General features: G+C 48.8%; 1 protein-coding gene across 1 annotated transcript in view; it reads right to left on the reverse strand.

Moving 5' to 3' along the window:
* Positions 1-14,838, reverse strand: part of DOCK5 (dedicator of cytokinesis 5) — a 152,972-nt gene that overhangs the window by 32,916 nt on the left and 105,218 nt on the right. Inside the window, exons 31-32 of the mRNA XM_075346467.1 lie at positions 4,636-4,736; positions 1,557-1,615 (exon numbers count right to left, since the gene is read on the reverse strand). Of these exons, the coding sequence (XP_075202582.1) occupies positions 1,557-1,615; positions 4,636-4,736 (160 nt within the window). The remainder of the gene's footprint in view (positions 1-1,556; positions 1,616-4,635; positions 4,737-14,838) is intronic.

Raw genomic sequence — 14,838 nt, forward strand, 5'->3', positions numbered from 1 at the left:
CACACAAAACAAAATACAGGTGATCTGGCCGGGAACCCCCCCACCCCCACCCCCCCGGAGCTTTGAACCCCAAACTGTAGTCTAAATTGCCTTCATTATAATCCGCCTATGGCAGCAAGGAAAGCACTGTACTGAGCAGTGTAGCTGTGAATCCAGCATTACCAGCTAAAACACTAGAAAGCAGCAGTACCATATCAAAGTGTCTGTGCCTCTTCCTCTCACTCTGCCCCTCCCTCCTCCTGCGCCTAAACTTAAAGGGAACCAAACATCAGGATTTTGGTATATAAGGTGCAGCCAGTGCAGCACTAGCACTATCAGGCACATTGTGTACATACCATCAGGGTGCAGCTCGGGTGTTTAGGCTGTGAAATCCAACTTTATGAAGTTTGAAAATTCATGCACTTTTTGATTGACGTGTGCACCTCTCCAGATAATATCCGGGCGGGTTATGCACATGATTCCCGCCCCCCGCTGCCTGTTGCTCCCTCTCTCTGGCTGTATGCAAATTTCTCTCTTCAGTTACACGGCGTCGGAGTTGGCGCCTGCACATAGCGCTTATCTCCGGTGCCATGATTTTGAAGCCCACATTACACTGTTTGGTGTCTGAGAGGGCGGCGCATGCGCCCTTGCTTCTTCAGATCTCGTTGTGACCGCGGGAGCGCGCGCAGTCACAACAGGACTGGAGAACAGCTGATCTTACCCCGATTAGTTGCAGCAGACGATATCGTACCAGACGTCTGCTGCAGCTAATCGGTAAGATCAGCTGTTCTCCAGTCCTGTTGTGACACTGCGCGCTCCCACGGTCACAACGAGATCTATAGAAGCGAGGGCGCAGGCGCCGCCCTCTCAGACACCAAACAATCAAACAATGTAATGCAGGCTTCAAAAACATGGCGCCGGAGATAAGGGCTATGCGCAGGCGCCAACTCTGACGCCCGAGTAACTGAAGAGAGAAAGAGAGGGAGGAACAGGCGGCGGGGGGGGGGGGGGGGTTCGGGGGCGGGATTCATGTGCATAAACCACCCAAATATTATCTGGAGAGGTGCACACGTCAATCAAAAAGTGGATGAATTTCAAACTTCATAAACTTTGATTTCACAGCCTAAACTTCCGAGCTGCCCCCTGATGGTATGTACACAATGTGCCCGATAGTGCCAGCACTGCACTGTCTGCACCTTATATACCAAAATCCTGATGTTCGGTTCCCTTTAAGTAGATATCTGAAATCTGACCCCTCAGCAAGATGGGTGTTTGTATCATCATGATCAAGACATATTTTAGCACTTTTTCACAGTAAATGAGGAGTCCAGGTGAGGGAAGGAAGAAAAAAAGTGGCTCATAAGTGGGGAAATAACAGATTTCTTTGATAAGCTATATTACATGGTTGCTTAGATTTGCTTGTTCTTTTAATATATGCACAGATTTTTGCATTAAGGCCGTATTTCATCTATTGTACATAAGGTCACAGTCATCATGAGAAAATCGACCGGGTCACCAGTAATTCTGTAGCCTCGTAGCTACATACACATAAGAAGTATAATATCTTTGCTTCTCACCTAGATTATACCACATATCCCGGATCTTCAGACCAATCTCTTTCCTCATGTCCCCGTATCTGCAGGAAATATTAGATAATTCACAGTTATTCACAGAAATGACCCTGGAGGCAAAAAAAAATAAAGAAATTCCTCTATAAACTGATTGAGTAGCTAATGGATAGTGATGATGAGTGATGGATAGAAATTCATATTTATTTAAAACTTCTTAAATTCATTCCATATACATAGTAATAAATTCTGACCACTAGGGGGAGCTCACTGCATACAGTTTTACTAATAAGTTGGGTTTTCTCGTGTGCAGGAGCACAGTGCTCCCCTGCCTCCCAGATACGTATTTGTCAGCTAACTGTGCCTTCCTAATGATTTCCCAAGTGGGCTTGTGAAGGTAGCCTGGGCTATAAATTGTTTGTTCAAATGTAATAAGATTATCTGTGTATGTAAATAATCAAAATATAGATGTCATTGCACAATTATCTGTGTGTCTATATGGCAATCGCACAGACACCATAATATGGTTCTAAGCTGTATGGTCAAGAAAGAGTTAAACAAGGACAAATGTACAAACAATGAACATAGAAGGTATTCATCCTTATCAGTGGTTTCACACAAAGAGAATGTATTATCCGTGGGATAAAATGTGGGTTCCATGTCCCTACGCATCTCCCTGTACTGTTTCGATGTGTGTGAAAAGATAGATTGATACTTTTTGTACTTGTCTGAAGGTTGAAATGTACTGCTGATATCTGATCCATTGAATACACGAGTTCAGACGCAAGCCTGAGCTCAATCAGAGAACATGTCCTGTGTTCATTGATTATTGAGTCTCATAATATCTGTACAGATAGATAATTTGGACCCGTGCCTCTGGTACCCTGAATAAAGACTCCATTAGCAGTCTTACCCAAATTTCTCCCTTGACAGACTAGGAGCTCTTTCCCATGCTGCAAACAGAGGTAGCACCAGAAGAGCTCAGGGATGCTTAGGCTGGCCATATTTACAGCAGCGCTTACAAGCTCTATAGCAAAGAGAGAGTAAGTACTGAGCTCCTGGACTAGGATACCGGCTACCGCCAACAAACTACAGAGATAGCCGGTAACCTAGACAGAAAACTGTAAAATATACAATTAATAATCCCTCTATTCCTGAGAACAGAGAGGATTTTTAATAAAAAGGTAAACTGTTTTCAAAAGCCCTCTGTTTTCTTAATCATTAACCCCTTCACAACCTTGGACGGATCTATCCGTCATGGATCGTGTCCCGTTAAGCCACGCCCCCTGCCGCGGGCAGGCGGCGGCGGTCGGCACACATATCAGCTATTTTCAACAGCTGACATGTGTGCCTGCTAGCCACGGGTGGAATCGCTTCCACCCGCGGCCATTAACCCCTTAAATCTTGCTGCCAAAGTCTGGCAGCAAGATCTAAATGCGCGCGGCCATGTTTTTTACTTACCGCCGCCCCCACCGGAAGTCACGTGCGTGATCACGTGACTATCGGTGGTTGCCATCGTAGCATAGAGTCATGTGATGACGCCTGCAGCTACGAAGTTTCACTTTCGTTTTTCCACGGCCGGGAGCAGAGGGAAAAAGAAAGTGACTAATTCTGCTGTTTACAGCTGTATAGCTGTGATCAGCAGATAGCGATCAGCGATCGGATTGCTGATCGCTATAGCCCCCTAGGGGGACTAGTAAAATAAAAAAAAAAAAAAGTAAAAAAAAAAAAAGAAGTTTTAAAAAATAAAAAAAAAACAAAAAACCTAAAAGTTCAAATCACCCCCCTTTCACCCCATTGAAAATTACAGGGTTAAAAAATAAATAAATATACACATATTTGGTATCGCCGCGTTCAGAAATGCCCTATCAAAATATAAAATCAATTAATCTGATTGGTAAACGGTGTAGCGGCAAAAAAATTACAAACGCCAAGATTACGTTTTTTGGTCGCTGCATGTTTTACGCAAAATGCAATAACAGTCGATCAAAACGTAGCATCTGCGCAAAAATAGTACCATTAGAAACGTCACCTCGAGACGCAAAAAATAAGCCGTCAATGAGCCATAGATCCTGAAAAATGAGAACGCTACGTGTTTCGGAAAATGGCGCAAAACGTACGACACTTTTATTGGACAAACTTGTGAATTTTTTTTAACCCCTTATATACAAGTAAACCTATACATGTTTGGTGTCTACAAACTCGCACCGACCTGAGGCATCACATAGATATCTCAGTTTTACCATAAAGTGAACACGGTGAATAAAACATCCCAAAAACTATTGTGCGATCACACTTTTTTTGCAGTTTTTCCACACTTGGAATTTTTTTGCTGTTTTCCAGTACACTATATGGTAAAACCTATGGTTTCATTTAAAAGTACAACTCGTCCCGCAAAAAACAAGCCCTCATATGGCAAGATTGATGGAAAAATAAAAAAGTTACGGCTCTCGGAAGAAAAGGAGCAAAAAACAAAAACGGAAAGTGCCCGGGGGCTGAAGGGGTTAAAGGTCAAAAGTCCCCAGATTTTGCTTTTGTTTTGTCCCTGCTGCCCTCGATGAATTTTTTTTTCTTAAATCCACCATCCGGTTTCACAAATATGGGCATTATCTCAAGTGCTAATTGTTATGGACTTTACAAGGGGGTGTGGCTCACAGGATCCTCAGGGGCGTGTCCTTAAGAATCTCTGCATAATTACCTTGTGTGCCACACCCACTTGTAAAGACCTTAAAAATTTGCACTAAATAAAAAGGTCCATATCTCTGAAACCGTATGGTGGTTTAAAAAATAAAACCCCAGAATACTGAAGGGAGCAGTGGGAATAAAATAAGCCCAAAAACTGGACACTTGTGACCCGGTGACAGGTCATTTTTTAACAAGTGGGGACAAATCTTTCAGAAGGCTTATCCGGCATCGGAGGTAAGCGGCGCTGATGACTGCATGACACCACACTCTCGTTGAGATGCATGCAGAGTCTCGGCAGATGTGTGGGGCTGTAGTTGTTATAGTTCCACAATGACAAAGCGAGCGGCGCCGGATGTCGTCTTCAATAATCTCAAATAATAAACTAGTGTCTTCTCGCTCTTACTTGCACAGGATCTTGTGCCGCTTCTCCTGGGAGAACTTGTGCAGCTGCAGAGACTCGTGGGTTAACAGTGACACGGCCAAATGGAAGAAGTTATTCCAGAGCTGAAACAGAAATACAGAGATCAGTGGGGGGAACATGTGGTAATAACACTGTCCACAATCATTACAGGAGGTCAGGAATATGAAGTGTAGAAGATGCTCTAGTCAGATGAGACCAAAGTACAACTTTTTGGGCTAAATGCGAACGTTACATGTAGTGGAAATGAACACGGCAAATCATCCTCAAAACACCATACCCACTGTCCCACATGGTGGAAGCCATATCATGCTGTGGGTAATAACGGTAATAACACTGTCCACAATCATGACATGAGGTCAGGAATATGAAGTATAGAAGAAGGTTCTCTGATCAGATGAGACCAAATTAGAACTTTTTAGGCTAAATGCACATGTTACATGTGGTGGAAACGAACACGGCAAATCATCCTCAAAACACCATACCCACTGTCACACATGGTGGAAGCCATATGATGCTATGGGGAGGCTTTTTTTCAGCAGGGGCAAGGTAGGCAGTCAGTGTTGATGGGAAGATGGATGGAGCTAAATACAGGTCAGTCCTGGAGGAAAGCCTGTTAGAGGTTGCAAAAGACTTGAGACTGTGACGTAGGTTCACCGTCCAAGCAGGACAACCACCCTATTCATCCTGCCAGAGCTACAATGGAGGGTTTAGAGCAAAGCATATTCATGTGAATTGCCTAGTCACAGTCCAGACCTAAATTCCATTATAAATGTGTGACAAGACTTGAAAACAGATGTGATGAGGTGGGTGCTGTGTATTGCAGATTTGGGTAGAGGCCTGGTGCATTATGCTGCACTGTAGGTCATGGTGCAGTGTCTCGGCTCAGTATCACTCTCCGTGGAGCCGTTGTTGTGAGAGGTAATATTGGATGTGAAAAGTGCTCAAGAAGCTTTTTCCTTTTATTCCAGATTTTATTATGTTGATGCTGAGAAAGCACTGGCAGAAAATACTCCCCTAATGAAATTCCCCTAAATGAAATGTAATATTTATGGAGCTGCCATTTCTGTAACGAAGGCATAAAAATGCTTTCATGTTAATTAAAGAAAAGGCCATTACCATTTCATTGCTTCACATTCTGACTGCCCTTAAAGAAAATGCACCATACAATTTGTTGTGCAATTTCCCCTGAGTACACCAATACCCCATATGTGGTGGAAATCTACTGTTTGGGCGCACGGCAGGGCTCGGAAGGGAAGGAGTGTCATTTGACTTTTAGAGTGGAGCATAAAATTGGCTAGAATAGATAGCGGACGCCATGTCACTTTTGCAGAGCCCCTGATGTGCCTACAAATTGTGGAAGCCCCCACAAGGGACCCCATTTTGAAAACTGCTCCTCTTGAGGAGACTTTTTAGAGGTGTGGTGAGCATTTTGAAGCCACAGGTGCTTCACAGAATTATAAAGATGGACACTAGCGCTCCCACAAGGAATGGGAAAGGGGCTATTCTTAACTCTGATAATATCTGTGAAATACAAAGAAAAAAAAAAAAAAGGGGGGGGGGAGGGAATGAGAGCTGACAGTTGGAAGAAATAATTGAAAAACTACCGCGCTAACTGGATGAGTGGGAAAAGGGAGTGAATGGGTGGTCCTAAATGTAGGTATATAAATATGAAGACACAGCAGGGAATTAGTAAAATGAAAGCTGATTTATTGTATAATAATTTAAGAAAAAACACAAGGTTTAAAATTATAGATAAAAACAAAACAAAAAACCTCTGCGTGGAGGTATTGTTGAGCAGGTCCTGGTGAGGAACTTAGGGACAGAAGGGGAGACTTGGGACCTATCTGGTTGGGATGTCCGTGGAAGCTGGTCGATCAGGAGTACCGCTGGGAGCTGCATGGAGCAACTTTTTTTTTTTTTTTTTTACATTTTTTACATTTTTTTTTATTTACTTAGTCCCTCTATGGGACTTTAAATTTTATTATTTTGATCACTGGTCTCATGCATTGCAAGGCATGAGACCTGATAATTACACTGTGCCTGTTAGACACTGCCTACGGCTGGTCATCGGTAACTTCCCTCTGCCGCACTTCCCTAGACTGACGGATACACACACATAGGCAGGTGCCTGTCAGTCTAGGTGAGCAGGGCAAGGAGAAGCAACTGAGGGCTAACCTCAGGCTCGTCATCTTATGCGTCATCTTATCCTTCTTAAAGGAAACCTGTCACCAGATTTTGCCAATATAAACTAAAGCCATCACCTTTACCTCTTTTACAGCAGTCCAGTAACCTGTATATAAGCCTCCAACCTCTATATAAGCCTCTGCATATCCACAAAAATATCGTTTTCAGCAACGGAGAGGCAAAATGAAATAAAAAAAAAAGAGAATTTTGTTTACTTACCGTAAATTCTTTTTCTTATAGTTCCGACATGGGAGACCCAGACCATGGGGGTATAGCTTCTGCCTCCGGAGGACACACAAAGTACTACACTAAAAAGTGTAGCTCCTCCCTCCTAGCATATACACCCCCTGGATCACCAAATACAGCCAGTTTAGTGCAAAAGCTGAAGGAGGACATCCACCCACAAGTAAAAACAGAGCAAAACCCGGAACAACCGGAGCCTCTGTCTACAACAACAGCCGGTGAAAACACACGGAACAAGAAAACTGCCAACAGGCAACAGGGAGGGTGCTGGGTCTCCCATGTCGGAACTATAAGAAAAAGAATTTACGGTAAGTAAACAAAATTCTCTTTTTCTTCATCGTTCCTTATGGGAGACCCAGACCATGGGACGTCTCAAAGCAGTCCATGGGTGGGAATAAACAGAAAACTGAGAAGTAGGCAAAACCTAACTTCACAAATGGGCGACAGCAGCCTGAAGGATGCGTCTGCCCAAGCTCGCATCTGCCGAAGCATGAGCATGCACTTGGTAGTGCTTCGAAAAAGTATGCAGACTGGACCAAGTGGCAGCCTGACAGACCTGCTGAGCCGTAGCCTGGTGCCTGAAAGCCCAAGAGGCACCGACAGCTCTGGTCGAGTGTGCCTTGATCCCCGGCGGGGGAGGCACTTGAGTACACTGGTAGGCATCGGAAAAGGCCGACCCAATCCAACGAGGTAGGGTCGGCTTAGAAGCCGAGAGGCCCTTACGCCGACCAGTGGTCAGCACAGAAAGAGAGATGCACCGCCTAAGAACAGCGGTGCGAAACACAGAGATCCGGAGCGCCCGCACCAGATCCAGAGAATGCAACGCCTTTCCAAAGCGATGAACAGGAGCCGGCCAAAAGGAAGGCAGGGAAATGTCCCGGTTAAGGTGGAAGGAGAAACCACCTCAGGGAGAAAGTCCGGAGTCGGACGGAGAACCACCTTGTCTTGATAAAAAAATCAAAAGAAAAAGGCGACTCCGAAGAGAGTGCAGCCAAATCAGAGACTCTCCCGAGAGAAGTTATGGCCACTAGAAAAACCACTTTCTGTGAAAGACAAGACAAAGAAACCGCCCTAAGAGGCTCAAAGGGGGGTTTCTAGAAGCCGTGAGGACCGGATTAAGGACCCAGGGCTCCAAGGGCCGCCGGTAAGGCGGAAAGATGTGAGATGCGCCCTGCATGAAAGAGCACACCTGAGCCAGCCGGGCGATACGCCGCTGGAACAACACTGACAGAGCCGAGACCTGTCCCTTGAGGGAATTGAGGGATAGACAGGAGGGTCGGCAAGGAAAAAAGGCCAAGAAGCATGGCCGGAAGAGCGACACCAGGACAGGAAAATTTTCCAGGTCCTGTGAAAGATTTTGGCCAAGGAATACTTCCGAGCCCGAGTCATAGTGGAGATGACTTCAGGAGGAATACCAGAAGTCGTCAAGATCCAGGACTCAAAAGCCACGCCGTCAATCTGAGAGCCGCAGAATTCTGGCGGAAAGACGGACCTTGAGAAAGAAGGTCTGGACGGTCCGGGAGATGCCACAGCACCTCTACGGACAGACGGAGCAGGCCAGGGTACCAAGCTCGCCTGGGCCAGTCTGGAGCAATGAGAATGACCCGACGGCCTTCCATTCTGATCTTGCGCAGGACTCTGGGCAAGAGCTAGAGGGGAAACACGTAAGACAGACGAAACTGGGACCAATCTTGAACCAGCGCGTCTGCTGCAAAAGCCTGAGGATCGTGGGAGCGAAGATCCACGTCCGGAGAGCCCCACTTGCGGCAGATTGACCGAAACACTGCCGGATGCAGAGCCCACTCGCCTCTGTCCACGGTTTGACGGCTGAGATAATCTGCCTCCCAGTTTTCCACGTCTGGGATGTGGACTGCGGATATGGAGGACTTGGAGTCCTCCGTCCACGGAAGGATTCGTTGAACCTCCAACCTTGCCAGGTGGCTGAGTGTCCCGCCCTGGTGGTTGATGTAGGCAACCGCTGTCGCGTTGTCTGACTGGACTCGAATGTGCTTGGCCGCCAACGGGAGGTGAAAGGCTAAGAGAGCTAGAAGTACAGCTCTGATTTCCAGCACATTGATCGAGAGGGCTGATTCGGCCGAAGTCCAAGAGCCCTGCGCTCCGTGGTGGAGATATCCTGCTCCCCAGCCGGATAGACTGGCATCCGTGGTAAGGATCACCCAGGACGGAGCCAGGAAGGAGCGTCCCTGAAGAGAGAGGGGCCGAAGCCACCACAGAAAGGAGCCCCTGGTCTGTGGCGACAGAGCCACCAACCCGTGGAAGGAGGAAGTCCGCTTGTTCCAACAGCGGAAAATGTCCAGCTGCAGAGGACGCAGAACTGGGCAAGGGAACCGCTTCCATTGACGCCACCATCTTACCCAACACCTGCATTAGGTGCCTGATGGAACGACGGCGGGGCCTCAGCAAAGAGCGCACCGCCAGACCTCACAAGTGCCGGCAGAGTCTCGAATTGCATCCCTGGGTACGTGAGCGGAGTCAGAGTGGACTTGAACAGAAAGACAAGCCACCCGGATTGGCTAGAGTGGCGAGAGTGAGCGAGGTACTCCGCTGACAGTCTGCACTGGATGAAGCCTTGACTAGAAGGCCGTCCAGGAAAAAAGGATCACTGCCAACCCCTGGAGGTGCAGAACTGCAACCACTGCTGCCATGGCCTTGAGAATACTCGAGGGGTCGTGGCTAACCCCAAGGGAAGAGCCACGATTGGAAATGTTCCTCCCCGATTGCAAAACGTAGCCAACGCTGGTGTGAAACTGCAATTGGCATATGCAGATAGGCATCTCTGATGTCGATGGATGCTAGGAAATCTCCTTGGGTCATTGAGGTAATGACTGATCGCAGAGACTCCATGCGAAATGCCGCACCTGAACTGCCGGATGAGAAGCTTGAGATCCAGGTCGGAAGGCACCGTCCTTTTCGGGGACTAGGAAGATATTGAGTAGAAATCTCAGAACCGTTCCCAGTCGGGAACCGGTACAATTACTCCGTTGGCCTGCAAGGATGCCACGGTCTGTGAGAAGGCGGCGGCCTTGGAGCAGGGGGGGAGTGGACAGAAAGAAGGGAATTTTGTTACTTACCGTAAATTCCTTTTCTTCTAGCTCTTATTGGGAGACCCAGACGATTGGGGTATAGCTACTGCCCTCCGGAGGCCACACAAAGCACTACACTAAAAAGTGCAAGGCCCCTCCCCTTCTGGCTATACCCCCCCGTGGTATCACGGGTACTCCAGTTTTAGTGCCAAAGCAAGAAGGAGGAAGCCAATAACTGGTTTAAACAAATTAACTCCGAGAAACATCGGAGAACTGAAAAAACCGTTCAACATGAACAACATGTGTACCCGCAAACAACAAAAAAATCCCGAAGGACAACAGGGCGGGTGCTGGGTCTCCCAATAAGAGCTAGAAGAAAAGGAATTTACGGTAAGTAACAAAATTCCCTTCTTCTTCAGCGCTCTATTGGGAGACCCAGACGATTGGGACGTCCAAAAGCTGTCCCTGGGTGGGTAAAGAAATACCTCATGTTAGAGCTGCAAAAAAACAGCCCTCCCCTACGGGGATGTCACTGCCGCCTGCAGGACTCTTCTACCTAAGCTGGCATCCGCCGAAGCATAGGTATGCACCTGATAATGCTTGGTGAAAGTGTGCAGACTGGACCAGGTTGCTGCCTGGCACACCTGTTGAGCCGAAGCCTGGTGACGTAATGCCCAGGACGCACCCACGGCTCTGGTTGAGTGGGCTTTTAGCCCTGAAGGAACCGGAAGCCCCGCAGAGCGGTAGGCCTCTAGAATTGGTTCTTTGATCCATCGAGCCAGGGTGGCTTTAGAAGCCTGCAATCCCTTGCGCGGACCAGCGACAAGGACAAAAAGTGCATCGGAACGGCGTATGGGCGCCGTTCGGGAGATGTAGATTCTGAGTGCTCTCACCAGATCTAGCAAACGTAAGTCCTTTTCATACCGGTGAACCGGATGAGGGTAAAAGGAAGGCAAGGATATATCCTGATTAAGATGAAACGAGGATACGACCTTAGGGAGAAACTCCGGAATGGGGCGCAGCACTACCTTGTCCTGGTGGAACACCAGGAAAGGAGCCTTGGATGACAAAGCTGCCAGCTCAGACACTCGCCGAAGCGATGTGATCGCGACAAGAAACGCCACTTTCTGTGACAGTCGAGAAAAGGAAACGTCCTTTAGAGGCTCGAAGGGCGGCTTTTGCAGAGCAACAAGTACTCTGTTCAGATCCCATGGATCTAACGGCCGCTTGTACGGGGGCACAATATGACAGACCCCCTGTAGGAACGTGCGCACCTTAGGAAGACGTGCTAGACGCTTCTGAAAAAACACAGACAGTGCCGAGACTTGCCCTTTAAGGGAACTGAGCGACAAGCCCTTTTCCAACCCCGATTGCAGGAAGGAAAGAAAGGTGGGCAATGCAAATGGCCAAGGGGATACTCTCTGTGCAGAGCACCAAGATAAGAAAATCTTCCACGTCCTGTGGTAGATCTTAGCAGACGTTGACTTCCTAGCCTGTCTCATTGTGGCTACGACTCCTTGAGATAATCCTGCAGACGCTAGGATCCAGGACTCAATGGCCACACAGTCAGGTTCAGGGCCGCAGAATTCTGATGGAAAAACGGCCCTTGGGACAGTAAGTCTGGTCGGTTTGGCAGTGACCACGGTCGACCGACCGTGAGATGCCACAGATCCGGATACCACGATCTCCTCGGCCAGTCTGGGGCGACGAGTATGACGCGGCTGCAATCGGATCTGATCTTGCGTAACACTCTGGGCAAGAGTGCCAGAGGTGGGAAGACGTATGGGAGCCGGAACTGCGACCAATCTTGAACTAATGCGTCTGCCGCCAGAGCTCTTTGATCGCGCGACCTCGCCATGAATGCCGGGACCTTGTTGTTGTGCCGGGACGCCATTAGGTCGACGTCCGGCACTCCCCATCGGCGACAGATTTCCTGAAACACGTCCGGGTGAAGGGACCATTCCCCTGCGTCCATGCCCTGGCGACTGAGGAAGTCTGCTTCCCAGTTTTCTACGCCGGGGATGTGAACTGCGGATATGGTGGAGGCCGTGGCTTCCACCCACATCAGAATCCGCCGGACTTCCTGGAAGGCTTGCCGACTGCGTGTCCCCCCTTGGTGGTTGATGTATGCCACCGCTGTGGAGTTGTCCGACTGAATTCGGATCTGCCTTCCTTCCAGCCACTGCTGGAAGGCTAGTAGGGCAAGATACACTGCTCTGATTTCCAGAACATTGATCTGAAGGGTGGACTCCTGCGGAGTCCACGTCCCCTGAGCCCTGTGGTGGAGAAACACTGCTCCCCACCCTGACAGACTCGCATCTGTCGTGACCACTGCCCAGGATGGGGGCAGGAAGGATCTTCCCTGAGACAATGAGGTGGGAAGGAGCCACCATTGTAGAGAGTCCTTGGCCGTCTGGGAGAGAGAGACTTTCCTGTCCAGGGACGTTGACTTCCCGTCCCATTGGCGGAGAATGTCCCATTGAAGTGGGCGCAGATGAAACTGCGCAAAGGGAACTGCTTCCATGGCTGCCACCATCTTCCCGAGGAAGTGCATGAGGCGCCGTAAGGGGTGCGACTGGCCCTGAAGGAGGGATTGCACCCCTGTCTGTAGTGACCGCTGCTTGTTCAGCGGAAGCTTCACTCTCGCTGCTCGAGTATGGAACTCCATGCCAAGATACGTTAGTGACTGTGTCGGAGACAGATTCGACTTTGGAAAGTTGATGATCCATCCAAACGTCTGTAGAGTCTCCAGTGTAGCATGTAGACTGAGTTGGCATGCCTCTTGAGAGGGTGCCTTGACAAGTAGATCGTCTAGGTAAGGGATCACCGAGTGTCCCTGAGAGTGCAAGACTGCTACCACTGCCGCCATGACCTTGGTGAAAACCCGTGGGGCTGTCGCCAGACCGAATGGCAGAGCTACGAACTGAAGATGTTCGTTTCCTATCACAAAACGTAGAAAACGTTGATGTTCTGTAGCAATTGGCACGTGGAGATAAGCATCTTTGATGTCTATTGAGGCAAGGAAGTCTCCTTGAGACATTGAGGCCACGACAGAGCGGAGGGTTTCCATCCGGAACCGCCTGGCGTGCACATGTTTGTTGAGCAGCTTTAGATCCAGAACAGGACGGAACGAGCCGTCCTTTTTTGGAACCACAAAGAGATTGGAGTAAAACCCTCGCCCTTGTTCCTGAGGCGGTACAGGAACCACTACTCCTTCCGCTCTTAGGGAGTCCACCGCCTGCAGCAGGGCATCTGCTCGGTCTGGATGTGGGGAGGTTCTGAAGAACCGAGCTGGAGGACGAGAACTGAACTCGATTCTGTACCCGCGCGACAAAATGTCTGTCACCCACCGGTCTTTGACCTGTGACATCCAAATGACGGAAAAGCGGGAGAGCCTGCCCCCGACCGGAGATGCGGAGGGGGGGAGCTGGAAGTCATGAGGTGGCCGCTTTGGAAGCGGTTCCTCCATTTGCTTTCTTGGGGCGCGCGTGAGCCCGCCAGGAATCTGAGCTTCTTTGCGTCCTCTGAGTCCCTTTGGACGAGGAGAATTGTGTCTTGCCCGAACCTCGAAAGGACTGAAACCTCTGCTGCCACTTTTTCTGCTGAGGTTTGCTTGTTCTGGGCTGGGGTAAAGAAGAGTCTTTACCCTTGGACTGTTTAATGATGTCAGCCAATGGTTCGCCAAACAGTCTATCTCTAGATAAAGGCAGGCTGGTTAAACATTTTTTGGAACCAGCATCTGCTTTCCAGTCCTTTAACCACAAGGCTCTGCGCAAAACTACCGAATTGGCGGACGCCATTGAGGTGCGGCTGGTAGATTCTAGGACCGCATTGATAGCGTAAGACGCGAACGCGGACATCTGCGAGGTAAGGGACGCCACTTGCGGCACCGCTGGATGTATGATAGCATCCACTTTTGCTAAACCAGCTGAAATAGCTTGGAGTGCCCATACGGCTGCGAATGCTGGAGCAAACGACGCGCCGATAGCTTCATAGACAGACTTTAACCAAAGGTCCATCTGTCTGTCATTGGCATCCTTAAGTGAAGCGCCATCCTCCACTGCAACTATGGATCTAGCTGCAAGTTTGGAAATCGGGGGGTCAACTTTTGGACACTGGGTCCAGCGCTTGACCACATCAGGGGGAAAGGGAAAACGTGTATCCTTAGAACGTTTAGAGAAACGCCTTTCTGGATGAGCGTCGTGTTTCTGGATTGACTCTCTGAAGTCAGAGTGATCCAAGAAAGCACTTAATTTACGCTTGGGATAGAGGAAACGAAACTTCTCCTGCTCTGCAGCTGCCTCCTCTGCTGAAGGGGCTGGGGGAGAAATATCTAACAGTCTATTGATGGCTGAGATAAGATCGTTTACCATGGCGTCCCCATCCGGGGTATCCAGATTGAGAGGGGTTCCAGGATAAGACTCCTGAACACTCTCATCAGACGCATCACAGGGAGACTGATTGCGCTGAGACCCTGAGCAGTGTGATGACGTTGAGGGTCTTTCCCAGCGAGCTCGCTTAGGGTGGCTGGGGCTATCATCTGAGTCATAATACTCAGCCTGTGAAGCCGGGGACCCCCTTGCAGTCTGGATTAAATCCAACTGAGGGGGATTAGAGGACAGAGACCTCGCCGTGTCCATAGACTGAGCCCCAGGCATGGATTGCAAAGTTTCAAGGATTTTTGCCATAGTCACAGACATATTATCCGCAAAAA

The sequence above is a fragment of the Anomaloglossus baeobatrachus genome, chromosome 4, assembly GCF_048569485.1.
Source record: "Anomaloglossus baeobatrachus isolate aAnoBae1 chromosome 4, aAnoBae1.hap1, whole genome shotgun sequence".
NCBI lineage: Eukaryota > Metazoa > Chordata > Amphibia > Anura > Aromobatidae > Anomaloglossus > Anomaloglossus baeobatrachus.